Source organism: Lampris incognitus, chromosome 3 (assembly GCF_029633865.1).
Source record: "Lampris incognitus isolate fLamInc1 chromosome 3, fLamInc1.hap2, whole genome shotgun sequence".
NCBI classification, from domain to species: Eukaryota; Metazoa; Chordata; class Actinopteri; order Lampriformes; family Lampridae; genus Lampris; species Lampris incognitus.
The window spans coordinates 41,234,908-41,254,551 of NC_079213.1; the positions used below are offsets into that span (position 1 = coordinate 41,234,908).

At 43.1% G+C, this 19,644-nt stretch overlaps 1 protein-coding gene across 1 annotated transcript in view; it reads left to right on the plus strand.

The window, feature by feature from the left end:
- lemd3 (LEM domain containing 3) overlaps positions 1-19,644 on the plus strand; it is an 89,843-nt gene that overhangs the window by 28,870 nt on the left and 41,329 nt on the right. The window contains exons 2-4 of the mRNA XM_056277347.1: positions 2,089-2,129; positions 2,236-2,305; positions 2,483-2,559. Of these exons, the coding sequence (XP_056133322.1) occupies positions 2,089-2,129; positions 2,236-2,305; positions 2,483-2,559 (188 nt within the window). The remainder of the gene's footprint in view (positions 1-2,088; positions 2,130-2,235; positions 2,306-2,482; positions 2,560-19,644) is intronic.

The window sequence follows — 19,644 nt, forward strand, 5'->3', positions numbered from 1 at the left end:
AGGTGTAGTCAACGCCCCACTGCAGTTTGTCTACGTGTGCTGAAACTGACATCATCCAGTACTTGTAGCTTTTGAGGCACGTGTTAAAACAAGTCAGCAACCACCAAATAAGATATTTGCAGCGTGGAAGTTGTTTGATGGGAAAATGACAGCAGCCCAGCAGGCACTTGGGATGTCTGGCTTACCAGTCTTAGTGGGGCTGTGGTAACCCGAGCTACTTTCAACACCACTACATGTCTTTGTATTTTGTTTGAGGTATTCTATTTAATATTAGTTTTATGGTTTGTTCATTTTAGTTTGATAAAAAAATAATTCTTTTTCTTTTTTTTTAAATGGACAAACTGTGATGTTTTTTTTTCCCATTTGCAGAACTATTAAATAGTATGGTCTGGAGATGGTGGCACTGATGAACAGATGGGAGGTGGAGCTGGAGGTGGCAGAGTTGAAGATGCTAAGATTTTCATTGGGAGTGATGAAGAAGGACAGGATTAGGAACGAGTATATTAGAGGGACAGCTCAGGTTTGACGGTTTGGAGACAAAGCAAGAAAGACAAGATTGAGATGGTTTGGACATGTGTGGAGGAGAGATGCTGGGTATATTGGGAGAAGGATGCTGAATATGGAGCTGCCAGGGAAGAGGATGTGGATGTGGTGAGGGAGGACATTTAGGTGGCTGGTGTGACAGAGGAAGATGCAGAGGAAAGGAAGAGATGGAAACGGATGATCTGTTGTGGCGCCCCCTAGCAGGAGCAGACGAAAGTAGTAGTAGTAGTCTGTTAAAAAAAATTAGCAAAAAACATTTTTTTAAATGGACAACAGTGATGCTATTTTTTTCAGTTTGCAGAATTATTAAATTGTCAAGTACATCACAGCTGAATATGATTGGTTTTACTAACTTTAACCGGCATGAATTGAAAAGTAACTTTTTTACCTCGTTAGTCCATTTCCTCAGTGATATTATGTATCTATTCACATTATGCCAAAGAAGTCACAAAACAAAACCTGATTTTAGTTATTTTGCATCCAGATGTAATCGTCCAACCCTCAAGTGCTGTTTTGCGTAAATACCTCATGTTACGGAAGCAGATCTGCAGCAGCATATTATGCTAATCCGTGTCTTTAACATGCTCGAAGTGTGCGCCGTGTAGCTGTATTTTGCAGGAAAATATAGGTCTTAAATAACGGATCAGGAATCGGTATCGGCTGATAATATCAAATGATTTGGGTCAGGAACAAAAAAGAATCTTCATCAGGACATCCCCATCATCGTCAGCAATGCCACATCCATTACCTGAGTCTTGATTGACTTGCATGAATGAAGTTTGTCAAGGAGGAATGCAACCCTCTTCCCAGCATACCTTGCTTTAACAGCATCCCTCATCAACGTTATGTCACCTCTTCACTGGACTGGATGAACATGGATGGTGGTCTTTTGGAAAATTGAATTAAAAGACTTGGGATTCGCAAATAACCTGAAGTTTTCTCAGTGTAGTTAGCTCTGTGAGCTTAGCTTTTGTGTGTCTGATTTTGGGGAATGCTGACATGTGGTTTTCCAGACAATCCTATTGAGAGAATAGTAGCCCATGCCGTTTTTGTGCTTTTCACATGGTGTCTGGTCATCTAACACAGCTTGGACTCTTGCTGATGACACAGTGGTCCAGAGCCAATCTGAAACATCAGAACGCAGCGGGTGACTTAGGTCATGTACCCAGTAATGTACCCAGGCCCACACAGAACCTGAGCCTGCAGAACTCCAACAAGAACTCTGAAGGATTGGAACACAATCCAAACCAGCACTTTTCACACGGCTGTGACGCCATGTTTTTTCTGGCGCTGCAGCAGAACCATGAAGCAGCATAGGCCCGACAGAGACACACGCACACAAACATACGAGGGAGGGAGTGAGGGAGGGAGGGAGGGAGAAGCAGTTATAGATGAGACATGTGGAGCGTCTGATGATATGCTGCAGCATTCCCATCATGTGACGGATGAAAATGTCAGGAAAGAGAGCTTGTGTTCAGTTTGAATTGCAGCTGACACTGTTCTTGTGCTGTCCCCTGAGTTAATACATGTGTTTCTCTCACACAGTTAAGAGCCACCCTTTTGGCAGCGATTTTGACTATTCCTATGTAAGTACATATGACCTCTCCTTACCCATGTCCACTATTTGGCATCAGTGTTTCAACATTTCCTTCTGTTGTGTGCCAACAATAACCCTTGTTTTTATTCTGTCAGAGCAAGACCGAAAAGGAGCTCATTCTGAAACTCCTGCTCAATCTCCACGACCACTTAGCCCATATTGCTGGTGGGTTTAAAGGTTTACTCATTTTTATCCAACGTTTGTTTTTCTATTTGTACTGACATTTTCACAATCGTTTCTTTATACCGGCATTGAGTTGTTATGGTTGTTGTGTAAGTGTATGATTTTTTTTTTTTTAATCTGACAGTGTGATTCATGTTTAATAAATATTCCTGCCCCCAGGTGAACATGACTGTGGAGATCAGCAGCATCATCCAAACAGAAGTCTGTCTATAGAAGATGCATCTGCATATTTGGTAGTATGTAAACCATTTTCTGTTTCAGAAGTTTACATTCACTGTAATGATTAAAAGGCATTAACTACTCCGATTAACCATACTCTGATTAACCATACTCAGATTAACCATACTCCGACTAAATTAATCATGCTCCGATTAACCATACTCCGATCAACCATACTCTGATCAACCATACTCAGATTAATCATACTCCGATTAACCATACTCCGATTAAATTAATCATGCTCCGATTAACCATACTCTGATCAACCATACTCTGATTAACCATACTCTGATTAACCATACTCCGATCAACCATACTCCAATTAACCATATTCGGTTAACCATACTCCGATCAACCATACTCTGATCAACCACACTCTGATTAACCATACTCTGATTAAGGTAGGTAGTTAGATCATTTCTCTATTTGGGCCATAAATATTTTTCCCACAGTGCAGAAACTGGGAAATTCATGTCACTCACTCATCCACTCATCCACGCACTCACTCACTCACTCACTCACTCACTCACTGACTCAGGGGACACTGTACATGGGTGGTGGAAATATAGGTGGTGCAGGCCTGGCTTTTGCTAGTAAGGTGTTATGGGCAGTATAGCCATACAATGGCTCTAATGCTGGGTGCAAATTATGTGATTTTAGCCCCGATCTACCTGTCCCACTGTCGTAGAAATCCCCTTTTTCAGTCTATTCTAAGGGTTTGCTAAGCCCAAAGGAATAACGATTTCCTTCAGGATTCAGTAGTATGGTACACTTTCTGGCGGCATGGTGACACAGTGGTTAGCGCAGTCACCACACAGCAAGAAGGTCCTGGGTTCGATCCCCAGGGTAGTTCAACCTTGGGGGTCATCCTGGGTCGTCCTCTGTGTGGAGTTTGCGTGTTCTCCCTGTGTCTGCATGGGTTTCCTCCGGGGGCTCCGATTTCCTCCCACAGTCCAAAGACATGTAGGTCAGGTAAATCAGCCATACTAAATTGTCCCTAGGTGTGTGTGTGTGTGTGTTTGTGTGTGTGTGTGTGTGTGAGTGTGAGAGATGGCCTGGCGGCCTGTCCAGGGTATCTCCCCGCCTGCCGCCCAATGACTGCTGAAATAGGCTCCAACATCCCTGCAGCCCTGAGAGAAGGATAAGTGGTTCGGGATAATGGATGGATGGTACACTGTTTCTTGGATGCTTACAGAGAAGTAGACCAACAAGTTACAATAACAAGTTCATAGCCTAGATCTGACGACATAAGTTTGCATAAAGTTTTTATGCTCTTTTCATGAGACCATCTGGCGTAGTCTCTGTACATTAGAAAGCACATCTTTGTACAAACAACAAGGTAGCTCAGGATAGCTCAATGTCGTATCAGAATCAGAACACTTTATTTGTCATTTCACTTCATGCACTTGCATACATGAAATGAAACGAAATGCCATTTCCCCCTGCCCACAGCAGTACAACACATCCAAAAACGACAACACACATATCCAAAGTAACACATATATCCAAACTAAAAAAAAAAAAACCAAAAAAAAACATCATTGTCCAAGTGAACAAATGCCAGCCAGGATGACTGTCAGAACCGCTGGTCCGCATGGGTTAGCTTAGCGCCCCACTTCCGTGTCCTATCAGACCGCCCTTGGCGTTTCCTCCTCGGGTGCAGCTCCAGGCAGGGGTCATAGGCCTTGGGCCCACTGGATGAAGCAGACCAAGCTCTCCCAGCCACACACCCTTGACACACCTCCCCACACTCCTTACGACAACATAAAAAATACCACTGTCAATGCCAGGTCAGGCCGCTGCCAGAACGCCCTTGGTGTTATCGGAACTGCTGGTCTGCATGGGCTAGCAGCTGTAGCTTAGCCTGCTCACCCAGCCAATCCAGCCCAGCTCTCCCAGCCATCAAATGAAGACAAAACTTAAGACGTGGACAAAGACACTGCGTGGACGGTAGCGGGTGAGACCACCGCAAATGTGAATTTGCGCAGCCATCTTCCCACACCGGAAGCGGTAGAAGGTGGAAGGTAAACCCAAACACCTGATATACACTCTTCACAAAGTGTAAACATACTAGAATCTCTTATTTAAGCTGCTGCGGTGTGCAGAAGATGTGAGCATCATCCTGGCAGAATCTGCGGACCCTGGTGAGACCCCCAAGAGCCCCGGAGAGCTCATTACGATGCAGTGCTCTGAAGTCAGCCCATTGCAGGGGTGGCTCCCACCATGAGCGCGCACACTGCTCAAACATGAGACAATGAGCAGCGCAGCTCATTGGTTTGCGAGCGTAGGTCTGAGTGCCCTCAGAGGTCACAGTGAACATGTTCTCACTGTAATGCTGCCAGTGGCTTTACCGCTTCCATAATGCAGTGCTGTACAGAGTTGGGGTCACAACCTCATTGAACCCCCGCCTTCGATATTCAATCTTTATGAAGTCTGGGGTGTGCTGTAGATGTAGGCTCCTTTAGTCAGGAAGAAGCAGCTCTGGGGTGTGCTGTAGATGTAGGCTCCTTTAGTCAGGAAGAAGGAGCTGGTCTCATTCAAGGTCTTCCATGTCCCAGACAGAAGTTGAGAGCTTACAGTGCATCCGGAAAGTATTCACACCCCTTCACTTTCCCCACATTTTGTTATGTTATAGCCTTATTCCAAAATGGATTAAATTCCTTTTTTCCTTTTCTCATCAATCTACATACAATACCCCATAATGACAAAGCGAAAAAGGTTTTGTAGAAATTTTTGCAAATTTATTAAAAATAAAAAACTGAAATATTGCATGTACATAAGTATTCACACCCTTTACTCAGTACTTGGTTGAGGCACCCTTGGCAGCGATTACAGCCTCAAGTCTTCTTGGGTATGAAGCTATAATTTTGGCACACCTACACTACCGTTCAAAAGTTTGGGATCACCCAAACAATTTTGTGTTTTCCATGAAAAGTCACACTTATTCACCACCATATGTTGTGAAATGAATAGAAAATAGAGTCAAGACATTGACAAGGTTAGAAATAATGATTTGTATTTGAAATAAGATTTTCTTTACATCAAACTTTGCTTTCGTCAAAGAATCCTCCATTTGCAGCAATTACAGCATTGCAGACATTTGGCATTCTAGCTGTTAATTTGTTGAGGTAATCTGGAGAAATTTACCCCACGCTTCCAGAAGCAGCTCCCACAAGTTGGATTGGTTGGATGGGCACTTCTTGCGTACCATACGGTCAAGCTGCTCCCACAACAGCTCAATGGGGTTCAGATCTGGTGACTGCGCTGGCCACTCCATTACCGATAGAATACCAGCTGCCTGCTTCTGCTCTAAATAGTTCTTGCACAATTTGGAGGTGTGTTTAGGGTCATTGTCCTGTTGTAGGATGAAATTGGCTCCAATCAAGCGCTGTCCACTGGGTATGGCATGGCGTTGCAAAATGGAGTGATAGCCTTTCTTATTCAGAATCCCTTTTACCCTGTACAAATCTCCCACCTTACCAGCACCAAAGCAACCCCAGACCATCACATTACCTCCACCATGCTTAACAGATGGCGTCAGGCATTCTTCCAGCATCTTTTCATTTGTTCTGCGTCTCACAAACGTTCTTCTTTGTGATCCAAACACCTCAAACTTAGATTCATCCGTCCACAACACTTTTTTCCAGTCTTCCTCTGTCCAATGTCTGTGTTCTTTTGCCCATCTTAATCTTTTTCTTTTATTGGTCAGTCTCAGATATGGCTTTTTCTTTGCCGCTCTGCCCTGAAGCCCAGAATCCCGCAGCCGCCTCTTCACTGTAGATGTTGACACTGGTGTTTTGCGGGTACTATTTAATGAAGATGCCAGTTGGGGACCTGTGAGGCGTCTGTTTCTCAAACTAGAGACTCTAATGTACTTATCTTCTTGCTCAGTTGTGCAACGAGGCCTCCCACTTCTTTTTCTACTCTGGTTAGAGCCTGTTTGTGCTGTCCTCTGAAGGGAGTAGTACACACCGGTGTAGGAAATCTTCAATTTCTTAGCAATTTCTCGCATGGAATAGCCTTCATTTCTAAGAACAAGAATAGACTGTCGAGTTTCAGATGAAAGTTCTCTTTTTCTGGCCATTTTGAGCGTTTAATTGACCCCACAAATGTGATGCTCCAGAAACTCAATCTGCTCAAAGGAAGGTCAGTGTTGTAGCTTCTGTAACGAGCTAAACTGTTTTCAGATGTGTGAACATGATTGCACAAGGGTTTTCTAATCATCAATTAGCCTTCTGAGCCAATGAGCAAACACATTGTACCATTAGAACACTGGAGTGATAGTTGCTTGAAATGGGCCTCTATACACCTATGTAGATATTGCACCAAAAACCAGACATTTGCAGCTAGAATAGTCATTTACCACATTAGCAATGTATAGAGTGTATTTCTTTAAAGTTAAGACTAGTTTAAAGTTATCTTCATTGAACAGTACAGTGCTTTTCCTTCAAAAATATGGACATTTCAATGTGATCCCAAACTTTTGAACGGTAGTGTATATTTGGGGTATTTCTCCCACTCTTCTCTGCAGATCCTCTCGAGCTCTAAGGTTAGATGGGGAGCGTCGCTGCACAGCTATTTTCAGGTCTTTCCAGAGATGTTCAATGGGGTTCAAGTCTGGGCTCTGGCTGGGCCACTCAAGGACATTCACAGACTTGTCCCGAAGCCACTCCTTCATTGTCTTGGCTGTGTGCTTAGGGTCATTGTTGTGTTGAAAGGTAAACCTTTGCCCCAGTCTGAGGTCCTGAGTGCTCTGGAGCAGGTTTTCATCAAGGATCTCTCTGTACTTTGCTCCATTCATCTTTCCCTCTATTCTTGACTAGTCTCCCAGTTCCTGCCGCTGAAAAACATCCCCACAGCATGATGCTGCCAACCCCATGCTTCACTGTAGGGGTGGCATTAGCAAGGTGATGAGAGGTGCCTGGTTTCCTCCAGATGTGATGTTTGGCATTCAGGCCAAAGAGTTCAATCTTGGTTTCATCAGAGCAGAGAATCTTGTTTCTCATGGTCCGAGAGTCCTTTAGGTGCTTTCTGGCAAACTCCAAGTGGGCTGTCATGTGCCTTTTACTGAGCAGAGGCTTCCGTCTGGCCACTCTACCATAAAGGCCTGATTGGTGGAGTGCTGCAGAGATCGTTGTCCTTCTGGAAGGTTCTCCCATCTCCACAGAGGAACGCTGGAGCTCTGTCAGAGTGACCATCAGGTTCTTGGTCACCTCCCTGACCAAGGCCCTTCTCCCCCGATTGCTCAGTTTGGCTGGGCGGCCAGCTCTAGGAAGAGTCCTGGTGGATCCAAACTTCTTCCATTTACGAATGATGGAGACCACTGTGCTCTTCGGGACCTTCAAAGCTGTAGAAATTTTTTTTGTACCCTTCCCCAGATCTGTGCCTCGATACAATCCTGTCTCGGAGGTCCGTAGACAATTGCTTTGACTTCGTGGCTTGATTTCTGCTCTGACATGCACTCTCAACAGTGGGACCTTATATAGACAGGTGTTTGCCTTTCCAAATCATGCCCAATCAATTGAATTTACTACGAGTGGACTCCAATCAAGATGTAGAAACATCTCAACGATGATCAGTGGAAACAGGATGAACCTGAGCTCAATTTTGAGTGTCATAGCAAAGGGTGTGAATACTTATGTACATGCAATATTTCAGTTTTTTATTTTTAATAAATTTGCAAAAATTTCTACAAAACCTTTTTCACTTTGTCATTATGGGGTATTGTGTGTAGATTGATGAGGAAAAAAAGGAATTTAATCCATTTTGGAATAAGGCTGTAACATAACAAAATGTGGGGAAAGTGAAGGGGTGTGAATACTTTCCGGATGCACTGTATCTCTCCTTGCCAGGGCCCACCACGTTTTACAGACTATCCTATGTTATTTCCATACCTTATCTCTGAATGCAGAGCCCACTCACTCCTCATGTTAGTACATAGCAAGAGAAAAAATACTAATACAAATTATGATTATTCAACTTAAGTGAAAGATGATTCATATTATTTTCCTCACATTCCTCCATTTAGACATAACGTCAACATACAATGAAAATAAAAAATATATAAATATACGATATAGAAACGGATAACATAAGCAGATAGTGTGAATATAATCAGCAGTAAGATATATGAAAAGTACAGGGTGAGGAAATTCTTCTAAACATGAGTAATACACTGCAGCCTGCAGGGCGTCTTGATTGCCAGCGGACAGTATGTTTGTTTGTTGCTCTGCTCACTTTTAACTTTTAATTCAGTTTATGGTTTGGCAGTTCTATTTTATGGATTTTATCCGATCATTGGATTGCCAGCTTCACCTCCTTCGGACTGCCTCAACTCCCGCTAGTTTAGCTAGGTTTGTTTTTAGCCTGGTGGCTGGACTAGTTGGTTACTTTTACTGAGGAGTTTCACATTTTTACTTTTGAATTTTACTCCTCTCCTGCCTGCCCGCATTCTTGCTTGCAGTACCTACTTTTAGTCTTGTTCACATGGACCAATTCTGTCCCTGAAGCCATGAGAGGCTGCACCTTTGCTAAGCTAGCTTAGCTAGGCTTGTTTTTACTCTGGTTGCTATTGCTAGCTGTTCTCAGTAACAGCTAATCATCATCATGGCTATGTGTGGACATTGCCAGCCAGCATACTCACTGTTGCAAGACAATATCAGATGGCTGAAATGGGAGCTTAAGAACATCTTTCAAGATTCACTGGAGAAAAACAAAATCATCCAGGATGAACTGGACTTTGCCCCTCTATCCAACCTTCTCCCACCTTCTCTGAAAAGGGGAAGAAAATCAACTGATACCCAGTGCTGGAGAAGCCATGGTCAGGCTTTGGATATGTTCAGAACTTTGATCTTTTCTGGCTGCTGGATGCGTTCTACAAACATTAGTAATAGTCTCCAATTGTCACGTCATCCTGTATCACCTGTTAGGGCTATTCCTGTTGCTCCCAGTAACAAAGTCCCCAGCTGGAAATGCAGCTGTACAGTGAATCCTAATAATGTGGTCCCTGTCAACCTTGCTGCCTCACCTCATGCCTCCTTGGCCTGTCTTGTTCTACCTCAATCTCCCAACTCAATAGTGTTTGGGTTGTTGACTGTCATATCACTGGCAAATAAATAATTTTTCTGCAATGATTTTATAGTATCAAAGCAGTTAGATCTATTTATGCTTACTGAGATGTGGTTAAGTTCAGGTGACTGTTGCACTGACTGAAGCATGTCCTCATGGTTTTAATTATTTTCAGCAGCCTAGGATTTCAGGTCATACAGGTGGACTGACTATGATTCACAGAGAATTTTAGATGTTCCCCATACTCACTTGGAAACTCCCTCATTCGAATCACTTGGTTTTATAATAAGTGGAAAGCCCATACTACTTTTTGTTTTAATCTACAGACCCTCTAAATCTATCTCTGGTTTTATTCAGGGATTCTCTGATCTTTTCGCTTTTATTATGCCTTGATTTGATAGTCTTGGCTTCTATTTTACTATGGATTTTATAGACATTGTGCATTCTTCTAATCTTGTTCAGTCAGTCGAGGGTCCCACTCACTTAAGGGACATACCTTGGACATTGTTTTGTCCTTTGGTTTTACTCTTGATAGTGCTGAACTCTGTGAGACTAGCTTATATGTGTCTGACCACAAAGCTATTTTTTCTAAGTCCCTCTTTCCACCTCCTGCTCCCACAGTGGCTATGTATGTTTCCTGTCGTGTCCTCGATACTAACTCTGCTGACAGATTTCATAGGGCCTTTACCACTGCATCTACACACAGCAATAACCGAAAATCAAATTTGGCTATAGAAGAATTACTGAACAACTTCAATACATGGAAACCTCTACTTGACTCCAAATTCGGTTGGACAGCAACCAATCAGATGAGGAAACATTTAAACTATAACAACTAATGGGGTAGGTATTTATGACGCACAGCAGCCAATGGTGGGGTAGAAAACATTACAACTAATGGGTTAAGGGACTGGGGCTTGTTTTGAATAGCATTTAGGGACCAGGGCACTGTTGAAATGGCGTACATTTAAAATATAACAAGATAACTTATGTAAATCATATAGTGGGGTGGTGTTGGGGCACAGTTGGAAGGACAGGCAGTTAAAATATATCTAAAAAAAACTAATAAATGTCACATCTAATGGGGGGGATAATAAAGACGTTTTACTTATAGTTACAAAGGAGACTTGTTTTTCGGTGTCTACGTCTGGTGGCCAATTCGTTTGTACTATTCAAGGTGGACATATCAGGTCTGCAAATAATACAATACTTTTCTGCCAAGCACAGGTTACATCTTTTGCCTCTAACTGAATATGCACTGCTCTTTGCAAGGGTTTTCCATGAGACAGAATAACTGATATTCTTGTCTACCAATGACCAAATGTGGTGGCTTCAGGCTGCTGCATTTCTTGCATGTTCATTTCTGAAGCTACTCATATGGGCGTTAAACCTCATTTTAAAAGGGCCCTCAGTTAATCCAACATAAGTGTCCACATTGCAGTTGTCTTCTCTTGTCACCAATGCCTGGTAGACGATTCCCTCTGTCTGGCATGTCCCTTCAAGAGGACACAATGTCTTAGCGCGGCAGTTGCAGTTGGAGGTGTTTGGTTGTGGTGAGGGGGTCTGTGTCTTGGCTATGATGCTTGTGTTGTGGGATGAAATAACCTGCTGAACATCTGGCCTGCAGCTGTAGCTCATTTTGACTGTGTTTCTGAGGCCACACGGTGTCGCTGTAGGAGGCTTATACCAGGTGATGTTCCGCCTTCTGCTGCGTTTTTGTTGTTGTTGGTGGTGGATTGTACTTAAGTCTGGAATCATATCCACATGTTTGTAAGGCTTCCTGGTATGGGGGGGGGGGGCTGCTTCGTTAAAGATGGCTTCGCTGGATGATAAACATGAGAGTCTCTTGTTTATGCTCACTGGGATATTTTTCCAGATAGAGGGCGGATGGCTGCTTCCTCTTTGGATGTATTGCAGTATATTGTTGGGCTTCTTGTATGGGCTGTATGTACCATTTCTAAGGTCTAATGAGATGTCGAGGAAGTCAGTCTGGTTTCTGTTAGCCTCAACTGAAATGTTTAGTCCACTGCTTGCGAATATACTACACATTTTCTTTTTTATTCTCTCAACTTCTCTTGCCGGTTCGTTGCAGACTGCCAGCCCGTCGTCTCTATATAGCCCCACGTTGATTTCCAGGACCTGTAGTTGGGACAACAAGTACAAGCCCACTAGCTCACAAGTCTCTGCACTGTTGAAGCTGCCCATGGTCACGTCAAATTTGCTGTTACCTTGCTTCTGCCATGAGATTCCCTTGTGGTATAAGATTGACTCTTAAGCATGAGCTATTATGTCTCTGTCTTGGTCTGTTATGTCTCTGTCCTGGTCTATTATGTATCTGTCTTGGTCTGTTGTGTCTCTGTCCTGGTCTATTGTGTCTCTGTCTTGGGCTATTATATCTCTGTCTTGGTCTATTATGTATCTGTCCTGGTCTATTGTGTCTCTGTCTTGGGCTATTATGTCTCTGTCTTGATCAATTATGTCTCTGTCCTGGTCTATTGTGTCTCTGTCCTGGTCTGTTATGTCTCTGTCCTGGTCTATTATGTCTCTGTCTTGGTCTATTAGGTCTCTGTCCTGGTCTATTATATCTCTGTCTTGGTCCATTATGTCTCTGTCCTGGTCTATTATGTCTTTGTCTTGGTCTGTTATGTCTCTGTCCTGGTCTGTTATGTCTCTGTCTTGGTGGAATATTTTGGTGTATGTTGAGGCAAATTCAATAGCTTTGTCTAGTAGCTCTTTAGTTATGGAGGGTAAAACTCACAAATATCTATGAACATATGTCTGCTCTGGTCATCTATGCCCCTAAACCATTTCAATACTTGGTCGGTGTTCTTCCACTGATTTAAGGAAACCCTCTTCAGAATCGTGCCAATTTATATCTTCAATAATTGTTTTGCTTAGCTTACCTATCTCGGGTTTGGTGGGGTTGATAAGCCTACATGTTGGTTTGTTTTTAAAATGTGGTTTGTGGTCTGTCAGGGTAATAAAGGCTTGCTTCCGGGCCGTGACATCAATGCAGTCATCCAATTTCAGATCCAATGCAATTTTTTTGTCCTTTTTACTGATGTCTCTTTAAAGCGATGTCTCTTTATAGTGATGTCTCTTTATAGTGAAGCCTCTTTATAGTGATGTCTCTTTATAGTGATGTCTCTTTATAATGATGTCTTTTTATAGTGAGGTCTCTTTATAGTGAAGTCTCTTTATAGCGATGTCTCTTTATAGTAATGTGTCTTTATAATGGTGTCTCTTTATAGCGATGTCTCTTTAAAGTGATGCATCTTTAAAGCGATGTCTCTTTATAGTGAAGTCTCTTTATAGCGATGTCTCTTTAAAGCAATGTCTCTTTATAGTGATGTCTCTTTATAGTGATGTCTCTTTATAGTGATGCCTTTTTATAGTGATGAATCTTTATAGTGATGTCTCTTTATAGTGATGTCTCTTTATAGTGATGAATCTTTATAGTGATGTCTCTTTATAGTGATGTCTCTTTAAAGCGATGTCTCTTTATAGCGATGTCTCTTTATAGTGAAGTCTCTTTATAGGGATGTCTCTTTAAAGCAATGTCTCTTTATACTGATGTCTCTTTAAAGTGATGTCTCTTTATACTTATTTTTCTCTTTAAAGTGATGTCTCTTTATAGCGATGTCTCTTTATAGTGATGTCTCTTTATAGTGATGTCTCTTTAAAGCGATGTCTCTTTATAGTGATCCCTCTTTAAAGTGATGTCTCTTTATAGTGAAGTCCCTTTATAGCGATGTCTCTTTAAAGCAATGTCTCTTTATAGTGATGTCTCTTTATAGCGATGTCTCTTTAAAGCGATGTCTCTTTATAGTGATGCCTCTTTATAGTGATGTCTCTTTATAGTGATGTCTCTTTATAGTGATGCCTCTTTATAGTGATGAATCTTTATAGTGATGTCTCTTTATAGTAATGTCTCTTTATAATGATGTCTGTTTCTTTGAGTGTGAAAAATAACTTGTATCCATCATTGTGTACACAGCCATTCGCAGCTTCACTGTACTACACTTCACTGTGTGGACTTAGACTTGCATGGATGAATCTTTGAGACAAGCATATGCTACTGGCAGGATCAACTAGGTAGCCTCATGTTGTGGAGCCCGGCTGAACGGACTGGGCTGGGTGGACCCGAAAACTGCAACCCTGTTGGTGGGTGGGGTGTATGGATGGGTAGGTGACGGACCCCGTGGCCGGGTTCGGTAAACACCGGTCGGGAGTTTGTTCCTTGCTTTGAGGAGGAAAAAAAAAGCATGCACTTCAGCATGCGAGGATTTTGAGAAAATATCTTCTGGGAAGTGCTGCGAGGAACACAACGAGCTCTTGGACCGGGGGAGGGGCTGCAAACCTTGCAGCGGGAGCCTTAGCTTAGAAGAACAACTGGGACAAATGGTCCGGCTGAGCCCCGCCGTAAGAGCTGACGAGCGGAGCAACGGAGAGGAGTAGGCGCTAGAGCCCCTCCGACTCAGCACAATGCTTGCTGCAAAAAAAAAATGTTCTGCAAGACCGGAGGAACCGAACACCCGAAAGCCGGCCGGCAGAGGCCTTCTGAAGGCGTGTTAAGTTAGCCCATTGATCAGGACACAAAGACACAAAGCGAGTCCGGGTATGATGTAGGCAGCCTGTCCAGAGAAAGCACCCGCAGTACGGCCGACACATCCCCTGGCTCTCATATTGAAAATCGACAGTCTCCTGAAAACCTGCTGAAACCCGTCACACACTAACAGTGTTTGCCAACTTTAGCAGGAACGTTGCCATCAAAAATAAACTTCATCACTCAGCTCTTCTGCCCTCTGAGGTTGGGAGCTGATGTAGCGATTTGTGCGGGTTATTACAGCCAAGAACAGCGCCTTTTCCATGCGAAGACATCAAGCTAGCTAGCGGTACCTGCAAAAAAATGTCAACCTTTATAGCCATGTAAGGCAGGTGGGTGGAGCTATTCAACTGAAGGCGGGATTATTATAATGATTTCCTTCCGTGACGTAAAGGGCGGAAGGATATGTGAACGGCTCGCTGGGTCTGAATTTTTTTCAAAAGTTTTCAATTTGGCTGCCCACGGCAAAATGACTGGGTTGTTTTACTTCAAAGTTTGTGTGTTAGTAGGCTCATCAGAGACCCAAATGAATATACAAAAACACTGAAAAAGTTAGTTTTGCATAATAGGTCCCCTTTAATGCTTCAGCATACCAAGACATTTTGGACAATTCTATGCTTCCAACTTTGTGGGAACAGTTTGGGGAAGGCCCTTTTCTGTTCCAGCATGACTGTGTCCCAGTGCACAAAGCAAGATCCATTGGTGGGATGAGTTTGGTGCAGAAAAACTTGACTGGCCTGCACAGAGTGCTGACCTCCGTTCCCCCTTTGGGAACGGAGATTGCGAGCCAGGTCTTCTCGTCCAACATCAGTGCCTGACCTCACAACTGCTCTTCTGGATGAATGGGCAAAAATTGCCACTGACACACTCCAAAATCTTATGGAAAGCCTTCCCAGACGAGTGGAAGCTGTTATAGCTGCAAAGGGGGACCAACTCCATATTAATGTCGATGGCTTTAGAATGAGATGTCATAAAAGCTCCTGTAAGTGCAATGGCCAGGTGTCCCAATACTTTTTGTACATATAGTATGTGTGTGTGTGTGTGTATATATGCTGATACTAGTATATTCATCCATCCGTCATCCAAGCCGCTTATCCTAATCAGTGTCACATGATGCTGGAGCTTTTCCCAGCCGTCATTGGGTGGCAGGTGCGGAGACACCCCGGACAGGCTGCCAGTCCATCACAGGGCCAACACATCCACACCTAGGGACAATTTAGTACGGCCGGTTCACCTGACCTACATGTCTTGACTGTGGGAGGAAACCGGAGCACCTGGAGAAAACCCTCACAGACACAGGGAGAACCTACAAACGCCACACAGAGGACGACCTGGGATGACCCCCAACGTTGGGACAACCCCGGGGTTCAAACCCAGGACCTGCTTGCTGTGAGGTGACCGTGCTAACCACTGCACCACCATGCCGCCCTCACTAGTATATGTCATGCATAAACACAAAATCTAGCACCATTGTTATGCAGATGATACACAAATTTATGTCCCTCCCATTAAAAACCAGTGCAGAAAGCAATTTTCTTCATCTTTTATCCTCTCTGGCAGAAATAAATTACTGAATGTCCCAAAACTGTCTCCAGCTAAATTAGATTAAATTAAATCAAAATTAATTGTTTTCAGTCCAAGAAACATCTTGGATCCCTGTCTACAAATATCAAACCTGCATCCAAAAACCTAGGTGTAATATTTGACAATGGCCTTTCATTTGAAAAACAAATCACTGATGCTGTGCAATCACGTTTTTATCCATTGAGGAGCAACTCAATTATCCAGTCTTTTCTCACTTGGCCTGATCTTGAGGAAGTTGTACATGCTTTCATTTCTTCTCGATTAGATTGCGGTAATTCATTGTATGGTTAAGCCAAAGAAAGATCTCATGCCTTCAGCTGGTACAAAATCACAGCTGCTCAACTTGTAGCAAATACTAAAAGACAGGATCACATCAGCCCTGTTTTAGCCTCTCTTCACTAGTTACCAGTAAGTTTTTGAATTTATTTTAAGATTTTATCCATCACATTTAAAGCACTTCATGGTTCAGCTCTCAGCCACATTGCTGACTGTTCCCCTATGAGCCAGAGCACAGCCTTAGATCCTCGGGCAGGGCTTTGCTGGCTGTTCCTGAGTTTCAACTCAAGACTAAAGTTGACCAGGCTTTTGCGGTCAGCTCTGGAACTCCCTGCCTGAGAATGTTAGACTTGCAGCATCAGTGACATCTTTTGTGGTTGATGATGAATCAACCAAATCACTTCTCAAAACATATCTTCTTAAAAAAGCCTTTTATTAATTCTAGCACAGTTTTTTTATGGCTTACTGTTCTATTATTACTATTGACTTTCCTTTTGTAACTTCATTGTTGGGAATTTTCTTCCGTTTTATTATCGTATTATCTTAATTGCCTGGTTTTATGTGCCTGAGTCCTGTAATGCTTTAATCCTGGTTCAACCATGTAAAGCAGTTTGTTTTGAAAAGTATATAAATACGCACGTGACCTCTGCTTGTGCCACTGAGTTTAACCATTCAAACGTTTTCCTGTGCTACTCTGCAGGTAAAAAAGGGGAGTGTTAGGTACATAACCATTTTAATCACATGCTAGTTCTATTGCTATCATCTTCTATGTTACCATGGAATGGTGGAATCCAATCAGGATTAGGATACAGGTCAGGAAATTCAGACCTTAACACCATCTACTTAACTACAGAACCTGTGATCCTAGCCATGATCGTTTTACATAGCAATGGTTATAGAAATTAAAACCAAAGTACTTACCAGCGAGTTCTGTATCCCACCAAACCAATTTTCTAACAGACCAAATAAGCTGTCACCATGGTTCTTAATTCACTTACACCTTTCTGGGTGTAATCGCTCAGCCTGTCAATTGCTTGAGTGGGATCGGAAACATAAGAACAACATTCTGTACCAATAATAGAACATGTTCTACCCTGGCTAGTGAGCATGACATCTACGGCCATTCGATTGTTTAGGGCATCAGTTTTTATCTCTTATGTCAGTGGCCAGGGCAATTATAGCTACAGTTGAAGGGTTTATGTGAATTCATAATACAGGTAATAAGGCCTGTAATTCATTCTGAGCATTATAGATGCCATAGCTATGTAGAATAATTCCCCAAATTCTTTGCCAATGCGAATTCCCATGCACAACAACCGTGCATATTCTGATACAGGGAGTATGATGCCTGCAGTTCTGTATTTCTGACCTTCCTAATCAGCGGGATGGCATGAGCAAAATAACAAGCACCAGCACTATACTCTGGGAAGTGTGTATAGGCCTGACTTCCACATACTGCATACACATGTTCAGGAAGGTAGGAAGGGAAGTAAGATTAGCAGGCATCAGACTAAATGCATACATGTACCAACATTTCCCTGGTTCTGTTGAATGACAGAAACTAAGTAGGTGTGTGCTTGGCTAGGACTTGGATGGGAGACCTCCTGGGAAAACTGACCTGCTGGAAGTGGTGTTGCTGGGTCAGTGGGGGGGCAGTCTTTCCTCTGGTCCTAATTAACACTAAAAAATCCCAATGCCCTAGTGCAGTGATGGGGACACTGTGCTGTAGGAGATGCCATCCTTTGGATGAGATGTTAAACCGAGGTCCTGACTCACTGTAGTCATTAAAGATCCCATGGCACTTATCACAAGGGGGGGTCCTGGCAAACATTCCTAACCTGGTCGTCCCGGGTCGTCTTCTGTGTGGAGTTTACATGTTCTCACCATGTCTGCGTGGGTTTCTTCAGGGTGCTCCGTTTTCCTCCCACAGTTCAAAGATATGTAGGTCAGGTGACTCGGCCGTACTACATTGTCCCTAGGTTGTGTGTGGGTGTGGGTGTGGGTGTGGGTGTGGGCCCTGTGATGGACTGGCGGTCTGTCCAGGGTTGTGGGTGTGGGTGTGGGTGTGGGCCCTGTGATGGACTGGCGGTCTGTCCAGGGTGTCTCCCTGCCTGCCGCACAGTGACTGCTGGGATAGGCTCCGGCGACCCTGATAGTCCATGGGCCAGACAATATTTCGGTACACTCAAGGTGGCAAAACTTACTTATAATTTTTGAAAGGATCCATGTCTGTAGATGATATTTTGGTATGATAACCATTCCTGAGTGGCAGCTGTATCACAGTTATCAGCTCATGAAGTTAACCACCCGCTAAACTAAATTGCATTTTAGACGCTGGTGCATATCCTGGTTTAGCCTCATGGTCAGGACATTTTTCAATGTTCTATAATATTGTCTTTGGTATCATTTTAAAGGGGACCTTCTTAGCTTTCATTCAAGCCCTGTTGTGGATATTTCTCACAAATATAGAGGTCACTTGAGCTCTTCAACCCGTCAATAACACACATCTTTCTGCAATTTTCGCCTAAACTATATACTTTCTTTTAGCCCTGTGGCATCTAGGAATATCAGGGACACAAAACACAAAAACTGGAATACTCACAGGACTGTAAAGATTCAGAAAATGTATAATATACCCATACTATTTCATTGTGTGAGGTGATTGTGAGCCTTAAATGAGAACTAGACCAAAGCCAGTTAGGTCACAAACTGGTCTCTATACATTTGTTTAAATACACAATCAAAATACATGATAAAAAGGAATACCATAGTGAGGTAATGAACTATTTTAATATTTTAAACAACATTGACATTTACATATACTTAGTCAATGATACATGTAATCCCATATCATTAGTGGGTATATGTAATGGTAATGGGTAGGGTAATGGGTATATGTGAATATGGTAACATTATTGTTATCAAGCTCTGGGTAACCAAGTCCAGAATCAACATCCTGTGCATCAATAGACTACTACCACAGTAATACCATCAGAATCATCACACTGTCATTCATCAAACTGCTCGTTTCTCTCATCATCTGACTCCCCAAGTTCAAAGTCCAGTTCTGGACCATCCTGCTGTTTTTGGTTACTGCAGGTCTGTAACCTGCACATGTCTGTGCATGGAAGTCCATTTGACAGGCACATGCAGCTTGGCATTTTGCATGAATGCACACACTTGCATGTTAGCATTTCCAAGACCACATCTGGTGCAGGTGGGGAGCGCATCCAGTAAATGGCCAGCTTGCCTTCATCATCTGTCCATCCATACTCAGTAGGGCTTGGCACCACAGGGTTAGCCTGCAGACAGCACTTCCATATTGCTGCCTGATAGTTGGCTCGTTGAACATGCATAAAGAGACAGTCTCTACATGGTGGCAGCTGGCTGGACTCAACCTCTCCCCTTTTGGTGCAGAAGAGCTGGTAACGCAGTTTGTTCACCTCAGCAGTGCTGCTATTAGCAACATACATCCGACAGGTGAACTGCTCAATTTTCTGGAACAGCTCATCACTCACATTCCATGTCTGTCCCAGTTGACTAAAAGTCTCTTGGCAGGAAGTGTGCT